The sequence below is a fragment of the Aspergillus sydowii genome, assembly GCF_001890705.1.
Source record: "Aspergillus sydowii CBS 593.65 unplaced genomic scaffold ASPSYscaffold_11, whole genome shotgun sequence".
Lineage (NCBI taxonomy): Eukaryota > Fungi > Ascomycota > Eurotiomycetes > Eurotiales > Aspergillaceae > Aspergillus > Aspergillus sydowii.
This window is the reverse complement of record NW_024467869.1, coordinates 966,809-981,999: the sequence shown is the minus strand read 5'-3', so window position 1 is coordinate 981,999 and position 15,191 is coordinate 966,809. Positions and strand designations below refer to the sequence as shown.

Below are 15,191 nucleotides of genomic sequence, written 5' to 3'. Positions count from 1 at the left end.
CGCGCTAGGAGAGCTTTTGGCTCTTGGGCAACTCGAACATTGAGGGATGGGTCTCCAGACACAACATGCCATGGCGTCCGGCCTCGACTCCAGACCGACTGTGGAGGACTTTCGCGATGATAGTCCTTGGGTGCGACTAGCCAGGACACATTGGCTCGACGCTGCGAATGTTCGCAAAGTAAAGCATGATGTGATCAAGAAGGATATATGGGATCCTCTGGAAGCCGAGAACTTCAGTTTCCGTTCACTTCTTATTTTGGAGAATTTAAACATTCTAGAAAAGTATTGCGCATCTCGTTTCTGTTCGGTTTGGCTCGGCGTTACTAAATTACCAACAGGTTTCTCTGGCCAACCTACACCGAAGACGCCTCGAATTATCATGTCCTACTACTAACATTGATTGTGAGCGTCAAACAGAGAGAACATTTGCCAATATGGGGTAAGGACAAAACTACTTATATGGCGTATAAAGTCTGACCAATTCTAGAAATCTTCTCAGACCGACCCGATGTTTTCTCAAACCTTTTCCACCGGGTCCTTTCCATGAGTATAGATCAGTCGCTCCCTACGTTTTCCCGCATTTCCATCATGTCGTTTATGATCAGTGCCTTTCAATCGCTCGAGAATTCATTGATCCGGAAAGAATGCGCTCCCTTGGTTTCCATATCGATTTGGCATAATCTTCATAGTGAGGAGGCGAGAGAACGGGCTCTTGCAAAAGCCCCGAATCTAAAAAAGGCATGGAGGGCATCTACGAAGCGCTACGAAGCTGGAGACGAACCGACTAAGACGAGAATGCGATTCGAGAGGTCTTGGTTGTACACCATGCTCCTAGATTTCCTCCGAAGACTGAACGGGCCCGAGAAAGACGAGAGTGATGACCTTCGATACTGCGAGCGGTTTCTCGAATTTCTTGTCGATCTCGAGAGCCAGCTTCCCACGAGACGATACGTAAATACGTTGCTCAAGGATCTTCACCTCCTACCTATCTTGCGTCTATCTCAGCTATATGGCTCGGCAGAAAACGCGCTTTTCCGCGATTTCTATAATCTCCTCAAACATTTCGCTACATTTGCAATTAACGATTATACGGGGGAGGCCCTCTCAGCCCAAGCAATGTACGATACTCATTGTCATGACTTGGCGCAACTACAGAGGACCTCCATGAAACATTTTAGGGACAAATTGACAATCCTGGCTTTATCAAATTATGGCTCCATTGAACAGCGTTCCGAACTCGCGGGTCAACTAAGTCCGCTGGACGATTCAGAGCTTCAAACCCTATGCTCGCGCCTAGGATTTCGCATCAATTACCCTAAGCAAGCGAACGTTGCATCTGATCGTCATCTTTACATGGAGGTGCTCTTGTCGTATTATGAACGGACAACAACATTCCAAGAGGCCGCGTCCAATCTCAGTGTTGTCCCGACGGAAGAAAGTCTGTACGACCCATCTTTACTTCGAAACGAGACGTACGATGGATCCAGGCCACTCGCTATGCCCAAACTGAATCTTCAGTATCTCAGCCTCGGCGATTTTCTTTGGCGGTCATTCCTATTGTACCGTGCGGAGGCTTTTTTCCAGATCCGAAAGGACATGGAATCTATCATCAAGCGAATGCAACCTCGATCAAGTCAGGACGGAAAAACTTTGACATTCGATGGATTTTCACGGATGGCCATTCCAATTGCAAAGCCCGCGATAATTGAGGTCGCTCCCCCCAAGGTTGGATCCGATAAACCAGCTTTCGTGCGGGCAGAGATTACCATCGAGGTTGGAAGATTGGCAGACCACATCCGTACGGAGTGGGATTCTCTTCGTCCTGACGATGTTGTCTTCCTGCTCGCTGTGCAACCTGGTAGTCCAGGTAAATTTGGATTGAGAGATTCCAATGCTGCTCAGGCGCCTGGTATTACTCACCTTAGGTCGGCAGACGTTGTACAAGTCCTCGATGAAGCCGGTCGTCCGTTGCGCGACCCGACTTCTAGTCAGGCAAACGGGTACCGATCCCGCCCTCGCATTAGAAGGTTACTGGTCAACTTAGACCCCGTTGCTTTCAAAGGGGATAAAGATCGTGATTTGCAAGGGAAGCCTGATATCTACCCGCTGATCAATGTTGTTGCAAGAAGGAGAGGAAGAGAGAATAACTTCAAGTCGATCCTCGAAACGATGCAAAGGCTTATCGTGTCTGATATTACCTTGCCTCCGTGGATCCAGGATATCTTCCTGGGCTATGGAGATCCTGCCGGAGCCCGCTTCACGGAATTGCCTGATCGGCTTAAGTCTGTGGACTTTAGAGATACATTTTTGGACTGGCAACATCTGATCGAGAGCTTCCCGGGCCTGACAATTGAGCCTTCTGGCGATGCTACGTCGAGCTTCCCCCCTCCCTATGCCCTTGAATATATCGAAGAGCCTACACAACCGCCTGTATCGGGTGCATCGAAGAAGCGCCGGAGGGACCAATTTGTGGAGGCGCAAGCGGCACCTAAGGCCCTTCGCGTTTCCACGTACAAACAACCAAACCCAGGCCCATATCCAGTAGATGCGCCAAAACTCAATACTGTTCGTTTCACGCCAGCTCAAATCGATGCAATTGCTTCGGGGACGCAACCAGGGCTCACAGTTATTATCGGGCCTCCTGGAACCGGAAAGACTGATGTCGTCACTCAAATTATCAACAATATTTATCATAATTTCCCCAACGAACGCACACTACTTGTTGCACACAGCAATCAGGCCTTAAATCAACTTTTCCAGAAAATTGTTGCGTTGGATATCGATGAGCGTCATCTACTGCGCCTCGGTCATGGCGAAGAAGAATTAGATACAGAGTCCAGCTATAGTAAGTATGGCCGTGTTGAGTCATTCCTCGACAATCGAAACTATTTTCTCGCGGAGGTCACACGCTTGGCAGCTTCAATAGGAGCGCAAGGTGCACACGGAAATTCCTGTGAGACTGCCGGCTACTTCAATACAGTCTATGTCAAACCCGCATGGGCGAAGTACTGGGATTCTGCTCGTGCCGAGAATGCATCAACGGAAGAGATAATAGCAACCTTCCCATTCCATGAGTATTTCTCCAACGCTCCGGCGCCAGTGTTCGATCCTTCTGCTCCGAAAGAGTCACTGATTGACGCGGCAGAGGGTTGCCAGCGCCACATTGACAAGATTTTTTCTGAGCTAGAAGACATTCGCCCGTTCGAAATATTGAGACAGCCCAAAGACAAGGCCAACTACCTGCTTGTCAAAGAAGCGAGAATAATCGCGATGACAAGTACGCACGCGGCCATGCGACGTCAGGAAATTGCGGGTCTTGGGTTCCATTACGATAATGTTGTCATGGAAGAAGCTGCACAGGTTACGGAAGTTGAAAGTTTTATCCCCGCTGCCTTGCAAAATATGAAAGAAGGTCAACTGCCTCTGAAAAGGGTTGTTCTATGCGGAGACCACCTTCAGAATTCCCCGATCATCCAAAATATGGCCTTCCGACAATATGCCCATTTCGAACAAAGTCTTTTCCTTCGGTTAGTTCGGTTAGGGGTCCCAACCATCACTCTCGACCAACAGGGTCGTGCCAGACCAAGCATCGCGGAGCTTTTCCGATGGCGGTACCAAAACCTCGGGAATCTCCCCATCGTTGAAGAAGCGCAGGAGTTCAAACAGGCAAATGCAGGTTTCAAGTTTGAATACCAGTTCATCAATGTTCCAGACTACCAAGGTTCTGGAGAACGCGAGCCGACCCCTCATTTCATCCAAAACCTTGGGGAAGCAGAGTATGCGGTTGCTATTTTCCAATTCATGCGACTTCTTGGATATCCCGCATCAAAGATCTCCATTCTTGCAACCTATGCGGGTCAAACGGCATTAATCAAGGATGTCTTAAATCATCGATGCGCCAAGAACACGTTGTTTGGCATGCCCAAGATCGTTACGACTGTAGACAGGTACCAAGGCGAGCAAAATGATTGTTAGTCCCCACTATACATTTTATATCAGGCCAACGTCTTCATACTAACCACTTTTTTCTCTAGATGTCATTCTTTCCCTTACGCGAACTCGCACAGTTGGATATCTCCGTGACGTACGTCGTCTAACGGTGGCACTTTCGCGTGCCCGCCTAGGGTTATATGTTCTTGGCCGCCGTGAGGTTTTTGAGTCGTGCTACGAACTAAAACCCGCCTTTGACTTGCTGTTACAGCGTCCAGATAAACTCATGCTCGCCCCTGGAGAAATGTTCCCTGCCACTAGGGCATTGGATGACGATGTTCAAGGGAGTCCCATGGAAGGTGTGGAGCACCTCGGCCAGTATGTGTTCGAGATGACCCAAGCCAAAATCAAGGCCATGGGCGGACAAGACGCGGTTGTCGATGAGACGATGCCGGACGAGGAGGGCGACCTTGTGGCAGAAGATGGAGATGAAGTTATGCTTGGGGCAGGTGAAGAAGGGGAGGAAGATCCATTGCACGAGCATGTATACACTTGAACATGACATTAAAAAAAATTAACGGAATGGCCAAGAGCCAGAAACTTGACTTGATTTTTATGAACTCCAGTTTACAAATTCTGGTAATAAAAGGTTTCAAGCGCGCGCGGTTATATATATCTATATATATTTGGTGTTTGGTATCTATTTTAGAATCGTTGGGGTCTTCATGTGTGTAGTTCCCATATGCATATAGAATTTCTACGATGATTTGCGCTCATTCAACTCATCAACAATATTCTGAGGGTCTTTCCAGGCAAGCGCGACATATCTAGTTGTTACTTCTGTTAGCATGGATTGGAACGGCTTCCCAGTATTACATACTTAGTGTGGCTCCCCCTGGCGAAGATGTCGCCCTTGGGATTCATAAACCTGATTGAGGTATACGCAAGGGTCTTGCCAACTGTACATCAGTTAGAAAGGCGATCTTCATTGAATCGAAAGGCTGTCGACGAATGACGTGGCAGTGTTTCTGCACATCACACCTGGAAACATACACTTATCACAAGTCACCTCCTACAGTGGAATTAGCCGTAAATTGATTAACTGGACATAGGGGGTGTGTGCAAAGTGGGACGAACCGCCAGAATTTTATCGCCGACCTTACCACCGGAGCTGAGGTACGTCACTGGATATAGTTAGGTGTGTTTCGAGATCAGGCCGCAATTGGATCAAACTACATCGCTACTCACCGTTTAGATCGGTTGATACACCTGTAGCATATAGCCCCCGGGATGCGACGGCCAATGAGCCACCGAGATCGACTTTAATGCGCGAAGGTCAGAGATATTTCGGGAAAGGGAGGATAATGCCTTTGGCACTTCTTACCCATACTGGCGATGGTACCACCATGGAGGATACTCAAACGGTTCTGGCAATTCATGAGTCATTCTGTCCCGTAGCATAGGATAGCTGCCATACTGTATGTTCCTTTTGGATGTCCAATTCGAAATTCACAGTTCCAGGCTTTGCAGCAGTTACCCGGAGCTGGAGATATATTGATTAGCACATCGCGATGTATATAGCCGACACTCTGGACGTGACGAGAAAGCCCAGGAGACAATGGCTAGGCAAGACCTGTCCAAAATCCCCAGCAACGACTGAATACTTACATTGTCCAGTAGTCTGTGATCAGAATGAGGTCTGCGTTTAGCAATGACTGGTCTTACCACAATGGCTGCACGAGGTACCTACCGAGGTTCTAGCCCCGAAGTGGCCCGGAACGATTCCCAAACCTAGTGCATTGGTTAGAACAGTTAGACAAAAATGATACGAGATACAAAGAGACTTACAGATCTGACAAATCGCAAAGCAGTCATTTTTTTTTTGGTGATATGGCCGGGCCGATTGACGAGGACCAGTACAGAATCGGGAGATGTACGGAATATGCAAGCCGGACTGCGGAGTACTGCTGGGTGAGATCATCGCCGCGGGCTGCGCTTTAGGCCGTTTGGGTCACCGGAGCAATTATTCGTACTGCTTTTGGCCTCATCGCTTTTGTCTTTCTTCTCCCACTCGCACTTCTTCTCCGTCGTTGTCGGCCGCATCATGCCCCAGAGGTAATAGTGCACCTTTGCTTCCGAAGGCAAGATGGCGGCGGCCCCGTCACGTCCGTTTGATTATCTCGAAAGCCTTCCCGGAACGGTCTTCTTCAAGCTCTACCAGCAGCCTTCTACCGCGCTTGCTATCTTCAGGCGCATGCTGCCTGACCTGGGTACGTAGATATGTTATGGTCGGCGCTTAATTCTCGGTCCTGGTTAACCTTCCATCTGTAACGATAGCAAAATGCTTCGTGATGGCGCTCCTCTATTTGAAGGATCCGCTTCCAGCGGCGGATTTGGAGATTTGGGTGAGGTCTGAGAGCTTGAAGTGAGTCATATGCCTTATTAATCCAGTTGTTGGAAATTTGCAGATAGCTGACCGATTGTCTGTGTCTAGGGAACGGGATAGCGCCCTTTCAATCCTAGGAAGATTACACATCCTTTCGAATACCACAACTGCGGCCAACGTCCGCGCTTACATGGTCACCGACCCGTTCGCGGTTTCTCTTCGGCAAGCTCTTACAGGTGCTGAAAAAACACAATCGTTTGGAGTGCTTTACCGGTTGTCAGATGGGGAGACTGTCTCGATCACCGATCTTGATGACTATGCGCGCCGACAATGGGAAGGGGTGCTTGGTTATATGGTCGGCACTAGTGGGCTCGGAATACAACGCGATGCGAACCTAAGTAAAGGTGTTAAACAACTTTTACAAGCCGGGCATCTGGTGGAGATTAGAGATCGCCGCGTCGAAATTACTCAAGACGGATTTGCGTTTGTCCTCCAAGATGTAGGCACGCAAGTCTGGCATATCTTAATTCTATACGTTGAGAGTGCGGAAGCCATCGGGATGAATAGTGTTGAGGTGCTTTCCTTTATATTTCTCCTCAGCAGTTTGGAACTCGGCAAATCGTACGAAAAGAAACATTTGACTTCAAACCAACTCCGCACTCTAACCGATTTAGCGGACTTTGGAATCGTTTATCAGGATTCTCCCGAAGCCAGCCATTTTTATCCTACCCGTCTTGCGACCACCCTTACATCGGATTCAAGCGCCCTGGGAAATCCAATAGCCGGCACACTTTCTGGCCCCGTCGGGGGCGACTCCAACCAACCTGGCTCTGGATTCATTATCATTGAAACAAACTATCGACTTTATGCATACACATCTTCACCGCTTCAAATATCTCTTATTGCATTGTTCACGACCCTTAAGTATCGCTTCCCTAACCTAGTTACGGGTAAAATCACTCGACAGTCTATTCGCCGCGCAATTGAAATGGGTATCACGGCCGATCAAATTGTTTCATACCTTGCTACGCATGCACACCCGCAAATGCGCAAGCACAATGTGTCTCGGTCCACGTCCAACCAAGCTGGTATCCCGCCATCGGTCCTTCCGCCTACGGTTGTAGACCAGATTAGGCTTTGGCAGCTGGAGCGCGATCGTGTTAGAGCCACGGCCGGCTTTTTGTTCAAGGATTTTGTCAGCCTGGCCGAATACGAGGCCCCGTGTCGGTATGCTGAAGAGATCGGGGTTCTTATATGGAAGTCTGACCGCAAAAGAATGTTCTTTGTGACTAGACATGAACAAGTTGCGGCGTTCCTACGAAGCAGGAAATAAAATTCCATGAATCATTATACCATATTTACGGCGTTGAAGCAAAATTAGCTGATGACATCTGCCCATTCTATATATGCATAGCTGCGACTGGGCGTTTTCGGGATTCGTGGGACACATTAAAAATCAGGGTTTTCAGGATTCACAGGATAGTAAAATATGAACACGATGAGAAACTATAATCAGTTAAATAATAAATACCAGTGATTCTCTCTAGGCACTCTGAAGCAGATCCATGCACCGCCGCAACGTATCAACAATAATCCGTGGATATCCGGCGGATCAACCCCGGAAGTGGCTCGGCACCCAAAAACGGGGGGATGCTTGGAGCACTCCTTACAGCAGCTGCAGTTCGTCCGTGTACGGGATGCTTTACTCTCCGGGTTGCACAATCCCCCGAGCTTGATCCCGGTGCCTCCTCTTCAATTTTCTCATTGAGTCCTTCCTTTCTTTTTAGGCTTCTACTGAGTTCTCCACTCAACGTCCCGCTTGTTGTTAGCTCCTGACCGGCACCGAAGACACGCTTGCCTCTAACTTTGCGCTATGATCTATGCGCCTTAGAATCCTGGCGCCCAGACAAAATCTCCGTAAACGAACAAGCGGAACAATTGACAGGATATGGTTGTATGACATACACCTACTGAGTGTACACTCGGACGCGGTGTGAACACCTACAGCAGAGCGCGAAAACAAGCCGCATTGCCCCCTTTCGCATTACACTACGGCTTTTCGACTTAATCTATTCCTTCCGCACCGAATCATCTTCTTTTCCGATTCTGCAGTGGTGAAAACATAATATAATCAAGATGTCTTCTATGCGGGGTCTGGTTCAGTTCATTGCCGACCTGCGCAATGCCAGAGCTCGTGAGCTGGAGGAGAAACGGGTGAACAAAGAACTGGCCAACATTCGGCAGAAATTCAAGTCCGGGAGTCTCGACGGGTACCAGAAAAAGAAATACGTGTGCAAGCTGCTTTATGTCTACATTCAGGGGTACGATGTTGATTTCGGCCACTTGGAAGCTGTCAATTTAATATCGTCCAACAAGTATTCTGAGAAGCAGATTGGATACCTGGCAGTGACACTATTTCTTCATGAAGAACATGAACTGCTGCATCTAGTTGTGAACAGCATCCGAAAAGACCTGTTGGATCACCACGAACTCAACAATTGTTTGGCTTTACACGCGGTTGCCAATGTTGGGAGCAGAGAGATGGGTGAAGCCCTCTCAACTGATGTCCACCGGCTGCTAATATCCCCGTGAGCGAGACCAGCCCCTTGTGATTATTTGACTCGTGCCGCTGATACTCATCATAGGACTTCCAAGGCGTTTGTTAAAAAGAAAGCTGCTCTCACCCTCCTCCGTCTTTATAGGAAATACCCCAGCATTGTCCAAAATCAGTGGGCAGAGCGCATAATATCCCTGATGGATGACCCAGACATGGGTGTTACTTTGTCCGTAACATCTTTAGTTATGGCGTTGGCGCAGGACAGGCCAGAGGAATACCGAGGAAGTTACGTCAAGTCTGCTCAACGGTTAAAGAGAGTCGTCGTGGACAATGATATTGCACCCGACTACCTTTACTACCGGGTTCCTTGCCCGTGGCTTCAGGTTAAACTTCTGCGTTTGTTACAATATTACCCCCCATCAGGTAAGATAAGCCCCCTCCTCGCACTTGGAATAGTGTAAGCTAATGCAAAGTAGGGGATAGTCACGTCCGCGATATCATCCGCGAGTCTCTCCAGCAAATAATGCAGATCGCTATGGATACACCGAAAAACGTGCAGCAAAACAATGCTCAGAATGCAGTCCTTTTCGAAGCGATCAATCTCCTCATCCACCTTGACACTGAGCATACCTTGATGATGCAGATATCTTCACGGTTAGGAAAGTACATTCAGTCGCGCGAGACGAACGTGCGTTACCTCGGTTTAGAAGCTATGACGCACTTCGCAGCCAGGGCTGAAACCTTGGACCCGATCAAGAAGCATCAAAATATAATTCTCGGCTCACTTCGGGACCGAGATATTAGCGTACGTCGAAAGGGTCTTGACTTGATTTACAGTATGTGTGATTTGACAAACGCTGCGCCGATTGTGAACGAATTGATGCGATACCTCCAATCGGCGGACTATGCGATACGGGAGGAGATGGTTTTGAAGGTTGCCATTCTCACGGAAAAATATGCTACTGATGCGCAGTGGTACATTGACGTGACATTGAAACTTTTGTCTCTTGCTGGCGACCATGTCAACGATGAGGTGTGGCAGCGGGTCATACAAATCGTGACGAACAACGAGGAACTACAGGCATACGCTGCGCAAACACTTCTTACATACCTGAAGAGCGACTGTCATGAGAGTCTGGTTAAGATTGGCTGCTATGTCCTCGGTGAATTCGGACATTTGGTGGCAGATAATCAAGGATCAAGCCCCATAGAACAGTTCCTCGCTTTGCAGGCTAAAATGATGAGCAGCACAGACAACACTCGTGCCATGATCCTGTCTTCTTTTGTCAAATTCGTCAACCTTTTCCCTGAAATCAAGCCACAGCTCCTACACATATTCCGCCTATACAGCCACTCACCAGACCCTGAACTACAACAACGCGCTTTTGAATACCTGTCGCTGGCGACACTTCCAACTGATGACCTTCTACGAACCGTTTGTGATGAGATGCCTCCATTCTCAGAGAGAGCTTCGATTCTACTTTCCCGTCTCCATCAGAAGACGGCGGGGACGACGGATAAGAAGACCTGGGTCGTAGGCGGAAAGGATGCCAATACGGACAGTGCCGAGATATTGATGGCACAGAACACAGGGCTTAAGCGCACCTTTACTACAATTGTGAACGGCACACGGACGGGAGCCAACGGAACAACTGGAACGGCGAGCGCCTCAGGGGACTTAGCCGGACTCGATTTGAGTGCATCGTCCACGCCACCATCTACTACGAATATGGCTAGCGCCGCGAATCTTTCGCCAGACTGGGATATTGGATACAACAGGCTGTATTTTTCTGATGAAGGCGTATTGTTCGAGGATGCCCAGATCCAGGTTGGTGTGCGGTGTGAATTCCGGGGCCATTTGGGAGTGCTGAAACTCTACATAAGCAACAAGTCGTCTTTCTCCATCGGATCCCTAACTACGACTGTGGATAATCCATCTGCCCCGCATCTAAGGATTGATTCCAAGAGTCTTCCAGAGCCTTCAGTCCCCGCAGCTGGCCAAACGCAGCAAACCCTTTTCTTCGAAGCCAAAGGCCCATTTTCTGACGCACCTACAATTCGTATCTCGTACCTTGCGGGTGCACTACAGGCTTACACTTTGCAGCTCCCGATTCTAATGCATCGGTACTTGGAGCCTTCAAGCCTAACAGGGGAAGATTTCTTCAAACGTTGGCGGCAGATTGGTGGTGCTCCGCTAGAGGCGCAAAACACGTTTGGGCTCGTGCCGAAGGCAGGGGCTGTTAGCGAGAGCTTTACGAAGCGACTTGTGGAACAGTTTGGCTGGAAGCTCCTGAGTGGCGTAGATCCGAACTCAATAAACATCGTAGGCTGTGCGGTGTATCACTCTGCGCAAGGAAAGATCGGATGTCTTCTTCGATTGGAGCCCAACTATGAGCGGAAGGTAAGTTGCCTGCTCCTATGGATTTGAACCACACTGACATATCTCAAGATGTACCGAGTAACGATCCGAGCCACACAAGAGGGAATACCCCAAGCGCTGGCGCGGCAGATGGAGCAGAGGCTATCGCAGGGCCCTTTGTCCGACAGGACCTATGTTCGCGAAAAGCCGAGAGCGGTTAGCCCTAGCGAGGATTCTATGGGCTACTAACACTGCAGATAGTGTCCCAATGCCCCTTTCAACCTTACTGGCCTGTGCAACTGCATTTAGGTAGTCTGGTATTGTATTTATTGATATCATTTAAAGGACATAATGTTTTGAGCATGCCACGGAATGCAAGCTTGTCTGTGTAGCAGTACACTCGATTCATCCACCTATCAAACAACCTTAGCCTGATCTTTGGGTGGTCTGTCCCCAAAAATCGTCGTCCCGACGCGTACTTCGTCACTCCCCAGCACGATTGCCCCTTCAAAGTCTTCACTCATTCCCATACTCAATTCCAGTTGCGCCTCATCCGCCTTTAAGCCTAGAGCCCCAACCACGCGATTCCGTGCCTCTTTCAGAGAGATAAAATCCTCGTTCTCATTCTCGGCTGTTGTCGCCCTGGATCGCGCAATTGCGCCGATGGTCATCAACCCTTGCAGCCTCAGCCGCGGACATTTCTCCCTAATGAACCTACACAATCCAATCACCCCGTCTTCAGGCTCGACACCACTCTTATTATCCTCACCGGATGTGTTAACCTGCACAAACACCCTCAGCTTCTCCTCTCCGCCTAAATCCGGCTTCCTCTCCCCCCACCCTTTATCCAACAGGCCCGCTTTCTTCTCACTGTCCACGCTTTCAACCGCCCAGAGCGCTCGCGTATCTCTCGCCAGAGAAACACACTTATTAGACTGCAACCCACCAATAAAGTGCCATTTTATCGTAGGTGGTAGGAGTCGTGCTTTCTCTTGTAGCTCTTGGAGGTAATTTTCGCCGAAATGGAAGTGGTCTGTCGGGTGGTTGTGCAGCGCGAGAATGTCAGAGGCAGGCTTGAGCTTCGAGACGGCGACGAGGCGCACGGGGGATTCTTTTGCGGGGGAGAGTTTGGCGGAGGCTGTTTGTATGCGGGATGTTACGGAGGCAAGGTTTGAGACGAGCGTAGCCGTTCTGGCGGGAGATGGGGGCATTATTGTTGTTTCCGGTGACGACATAGCATCGGAATATATAGCCTAGGGTCCGTTTCGGACGAAGAAGAGGTAGGCGCTGTGGGGAGGAGGGGACCGGCTGCGCTTTGCGTGTAAAACTGTATAGGTGAGGGGTGCGGAGGGGGAGATGGAGAAATTGGCGTTGGCCGGTGGGAAAGCCGGAACTGTGCCGTTCCGTTGGAGTAGCAGAGTAGCAGATTGGAGTGGTACGGTATTTCTATGGCTGCAATTATGGCATGTGGTACAGAATTATTATATACAACTCAATGCCGGTAGAATAACACTCTGGGTCTATTATGAGCAAGGTACATCTATATGTATCATTAAGCTTTGAGAAATTGCAGCTGTTAGTGTCAGTCTTTCTCCCGGACATCCACGTGATTGAGATCTGGTCGAAGATGAACTAGCCCAAACAGGCTAGAGCATCGAGCCAATCCCCGATCCGGATGAACCTCTGGTCCGTCTGCCGGCGTCGCCGCTGCACGGTCTGCACCGATCAACATTGAGCTCATCATCACTCGATCTTTTGGGAAGAGAACCAGTTTTCCGATGAAAACCCCAATCCATGGCGTCTTGATTGGGCAATCCCGCCCGCCAAGCTCCGCCCAACAGGTTGTGGGTTACAAAGTGTACGCAAGCTACCAGTGCCACTGATGTCGAAAAGTTAGAATTCTGGAGAGGATGAGCGGTATCACAATCAGGTGTCTTGGACTCTTTTGTGGCTTTGAGCAATTCCTGACCTGCTTCAATCGATTCCTTTCTGTGTCAGTGGTTTGATCACCTCAGTCTGGCAGCCAAAACTTGAAAGCGCCTGATGAAACCTGCAATGGACGCTGCAGAGCCATTCATTCCATGGCGCCGAGAGGAACGCAACCCATTGCGACCTGGCAGCGACATGATAGGATTGGCCGGCCCAAAGAAAGAACAGGGCGATGAGTGAAAAATAGCTTGGGACCCTGGCCAGATCGCACAGGTCCCGGTAGAATGATCAATTCGCCGTTGGGGTCAGTCGGTGTCGACTCGTCGGCGGTTCGTGGACTCCACCAAAGCGCTTCGGCGTTCTGAAGCTGACGTCAAACACTCGTGGCCCGACACAGTAGGAGTAGACTGGAGTACTATATAGCCCGGCTTGCGCTCTGCAAGTCTTTTGCTCCTGAGTCACAATTTTCCCCAGTCTTTAGAAGTTTCCTGTCGGGCCGGTTCCTTTATTGGGCAGTCTTTGTTCCATTCACTCTACTGCCCCTCCCAACTTCACATCTCCTTGTTCATCTACCGCCTTATATATCTCCTTCGCTTGGGTATAAAGTACCTTCGGCATTTCTACACGCCCTCGTACCTGAAATATTTCATCTCATTTCATTATACTTAAGTTTCTTTCGTTGCTTGACAGCATACCGTGGAAATCGACCGGGCAGCCCTGGAGGCATATCGACATTCCAATCTATACAACAGTCACGCAACTCAGTTTGGCAGACTGTAGAATCAAATACACCGCGCAGTTTTTTTCCATTGGCTACCGTTTTTGATTATCATCATTATTTCTGTGCATTCAACTATCGCACATAGCCTCCTTCCAAGCGCAACTGAGACTTTTTGCTGGTCTACCTCGCTCGCCGGAACTCAGCGGAGGTGATCATCGATCTTGCTTATCCGATCGCCGATATCGCCGAACAACGTCAGCGGCGTCAAAGAGAGCAACGATAGTCTCGACAACTCAACAAACAAAAAGAAAAGAAAAAAGGAAAAGGAAAAGGAAACCACATTATCAAAATGTGCCGCCAATACCTTACCCTCTACAACTGGTGCCAATGCGAAATAGACTCTGGCTACCAGGCATGTGGCGCTGGCCAGCCGGACCCAGAGTGTGCCGGCACTGGCTTTGAGACGGTCACCATGCACTGTTTCTGCGAAAAGCACGCGACAAAGAAATTCACTACAGAGAAAAAGCACGAGAAGCACCAGAGAAAGCAAAGCCGCTCCTCGCGCTTGTCTATCACCAGCAGTTCCTCCCGCAACTCGCGGTACTCGGATGCCAGTCTCGTCCAGGTGGAGAATGATCCCCAACAAGCTCCGAGTTTGCGGCAGAGGTGGTACCGCCGGTGGTCAGGAATATTCTGAACCCTTCCGCTCGTGAAATGAAAACCGTTTCTCCTTGAGTTATTATTTTGAGTGCATATTTGGTGTTTGGTTCTTTGGGTCCGGCGTTCTTTAGGGGTCTCAACTCTCAAGAAGCGTCCTATCATCTGCTGGAATGTTTGGTTTGATGACATGCTATGACACACACACACATATATATATATATATATAGAACCTACAAAGAAAGATTGTTTATACTTCATTACACGGACCTGTTATTCCATCTTGCACACTTCATATGCATGATTCCGCACGCCGGTGATTGGCCAATGTAGTGTACTCCGTAAGGCGGTGGTGGACAGCCGAACTAACTATACAGATAAGGCGGTACACGGAACTGGTGGAGAGACAATCAGCATATCAGAAAGAAATTCTTCAAAGTAATATAGCATAAAAGTTCACAGTACACTCAAGAATCGAACATGAAGAATAGATAGAGTGCGGAACAAACATCAGTTGAAGAATGAGCGATCGACTGCCCCTTGACCCTTTCGAGGAGACGGTTGTCGTTAGTTTCTTGTGATTGTTATGATTTCTACTTTACCATTCCTCCTTGTTTCTCCCCTTTCACTACATACGCACTGTTGTCCTCCT

At 49.0% G+C, this 15,191-nt stretch overlaps 6 protein-coding genes across 6 annotated transcripts; 4 read left to right on the top strand and 2 right to left on the bottom strand.

The window, feature by feature from the left end:
* Nucleotides 1-46: 46 nt before the first annotated feature.
* On the top strand, nucleotides 47-4,486 carry ASPSYDRAFT_158655 (RNA helicase aquarius; the record flags this gene model as incomplete). The annotated part of the gene is made up of 4 exons (XM_040842744.1): nucleotides 47-282; nucleotides 339-439; nucleotides 488-3,970; nucleotides 4,035-4,486. The coding sequence occupies 4 exons, from the start codon at nucleotides 47-49 to the stop codon at nucleotides 4,484-4,486; spliced, it is 4,272 nt and encodes a 1,423-aa protein (XP_040699556.1).
* A 201-nt stretch (nucleotides 4,487-4,687) lies between these two features.
* On the bottom strand, nucleotides 4,688-5,805 carry ASPSYDRAFT_92874 (PaaI family thioesterase; the record flags this gene model as incomplete). The annotated part of the gene is made up of 10 exons (XM_040852743.1): nucleotides 4,688-4,757; nucleotides 4,811-4,889; nucleotides 4,984-5,002; nucleotides 5,068-5,114; nucleotides 5,179-5,250; nucleotides 5,315-5,357; nucleotides 5,408-5,473; nucleotides 5,599-5,611; nucleotides 5,681-5,721; nucleotides 5,779-5,805. 10 exons carry the CDS (start codon nucleotides 5,803-5,805, stop codon nucleotides 4,688-4,690), a joined length of 477 nt encoding a protein of 158 aa, XP_040699555.1.
* Nucleotides 5,806-5,986: 181 nt separating this feature from the next.
* On the top strand, nucleotides 5,987-7,892 carry ASPSYDRAFT_48977 (TFIIH/NER complex subunit TFB2). The gene is made up of 3 exons (XM_040847744.1): nucleotides 5,987-6,200; nucleotides 6,268-6,355; nucleotides 6,425-7,892. The coding sequence occupies exons 1-3, from the start codon at nucleotides 6,077-6,079 to the stop codon at nucleotides 7,647-7,649; spliced, it is 1,437 nt and encodes a 478-aa protein (XP_040699554.1). The 5' UTR covers nucleotides 5,987-6,076; the 3' UTR covers nucleotides 7,650-7,892.
* A 560-nt stretch (nucleotides 7,893-8,452) lies between these two features.
* Nucleotides 8,453-11,481, top strand: ASPSYDRAFT_158195 (AP-2 complex subunit alpha; the record flags this gene model as incomplete). The annotated part of the gene is made up of 4 exons (XM_040842713.1): nucleotides 8,453-8,904; nucleotides 8,962-9,296; nucleotides 9,350-11,274; nucleotides 11,323-11,481. The coding sequence occupies 4 exons, from the start codon at nucleotides 8,453-8,455 to the stop codon at nucleotides 11,479-11,481; spliced, it is 2,871 nt and encodes a 956-aa protein (XP_040699553.1).
* A 167-nt stretch (nucleotides 11,482-11,648) lies between these two features.
* ASPSYDRAFT_92871 (YggS family pyridoxal phosphate enzyme) lies at nucleotides 11,649-12,443 on the bottom strand (the record flags this gene model as incomplete). Its single annotated transcript, XM_040852742.1, has 1 exon — nucleotides 11,649-12,443. The coding sequence occupies one exon, from the start codon at nucleotides 12,441-12,443 to the stop codon at nucleotides 11,649-11,651; it is 795 nt and encodes a 264-aa protein (XP_040699552.1).
* A 1,788-nt stretch (nucleotides 12,444-14,231) lies between these two features.
* ASPSYDRAFT_34652 (uncharacterized protein) lies at nucleotides 14,232-14,579 on the top strand (the record flags this gene model as incomplete). Its single annotated transcript, XM_040845268.1, has 1 exon — nucleotides 14,232-14,579. The coding sequence occupies one exon, from the start codon at nucleotides 14,232-14,234 to the stop codon at nucleotides 14,577-14,579; it is 348 nt and encodes a 115-aa protein (XP_040699551.1).
* Nucleotides 14,580-15,191: the final 612 nt, after the last annotated feature.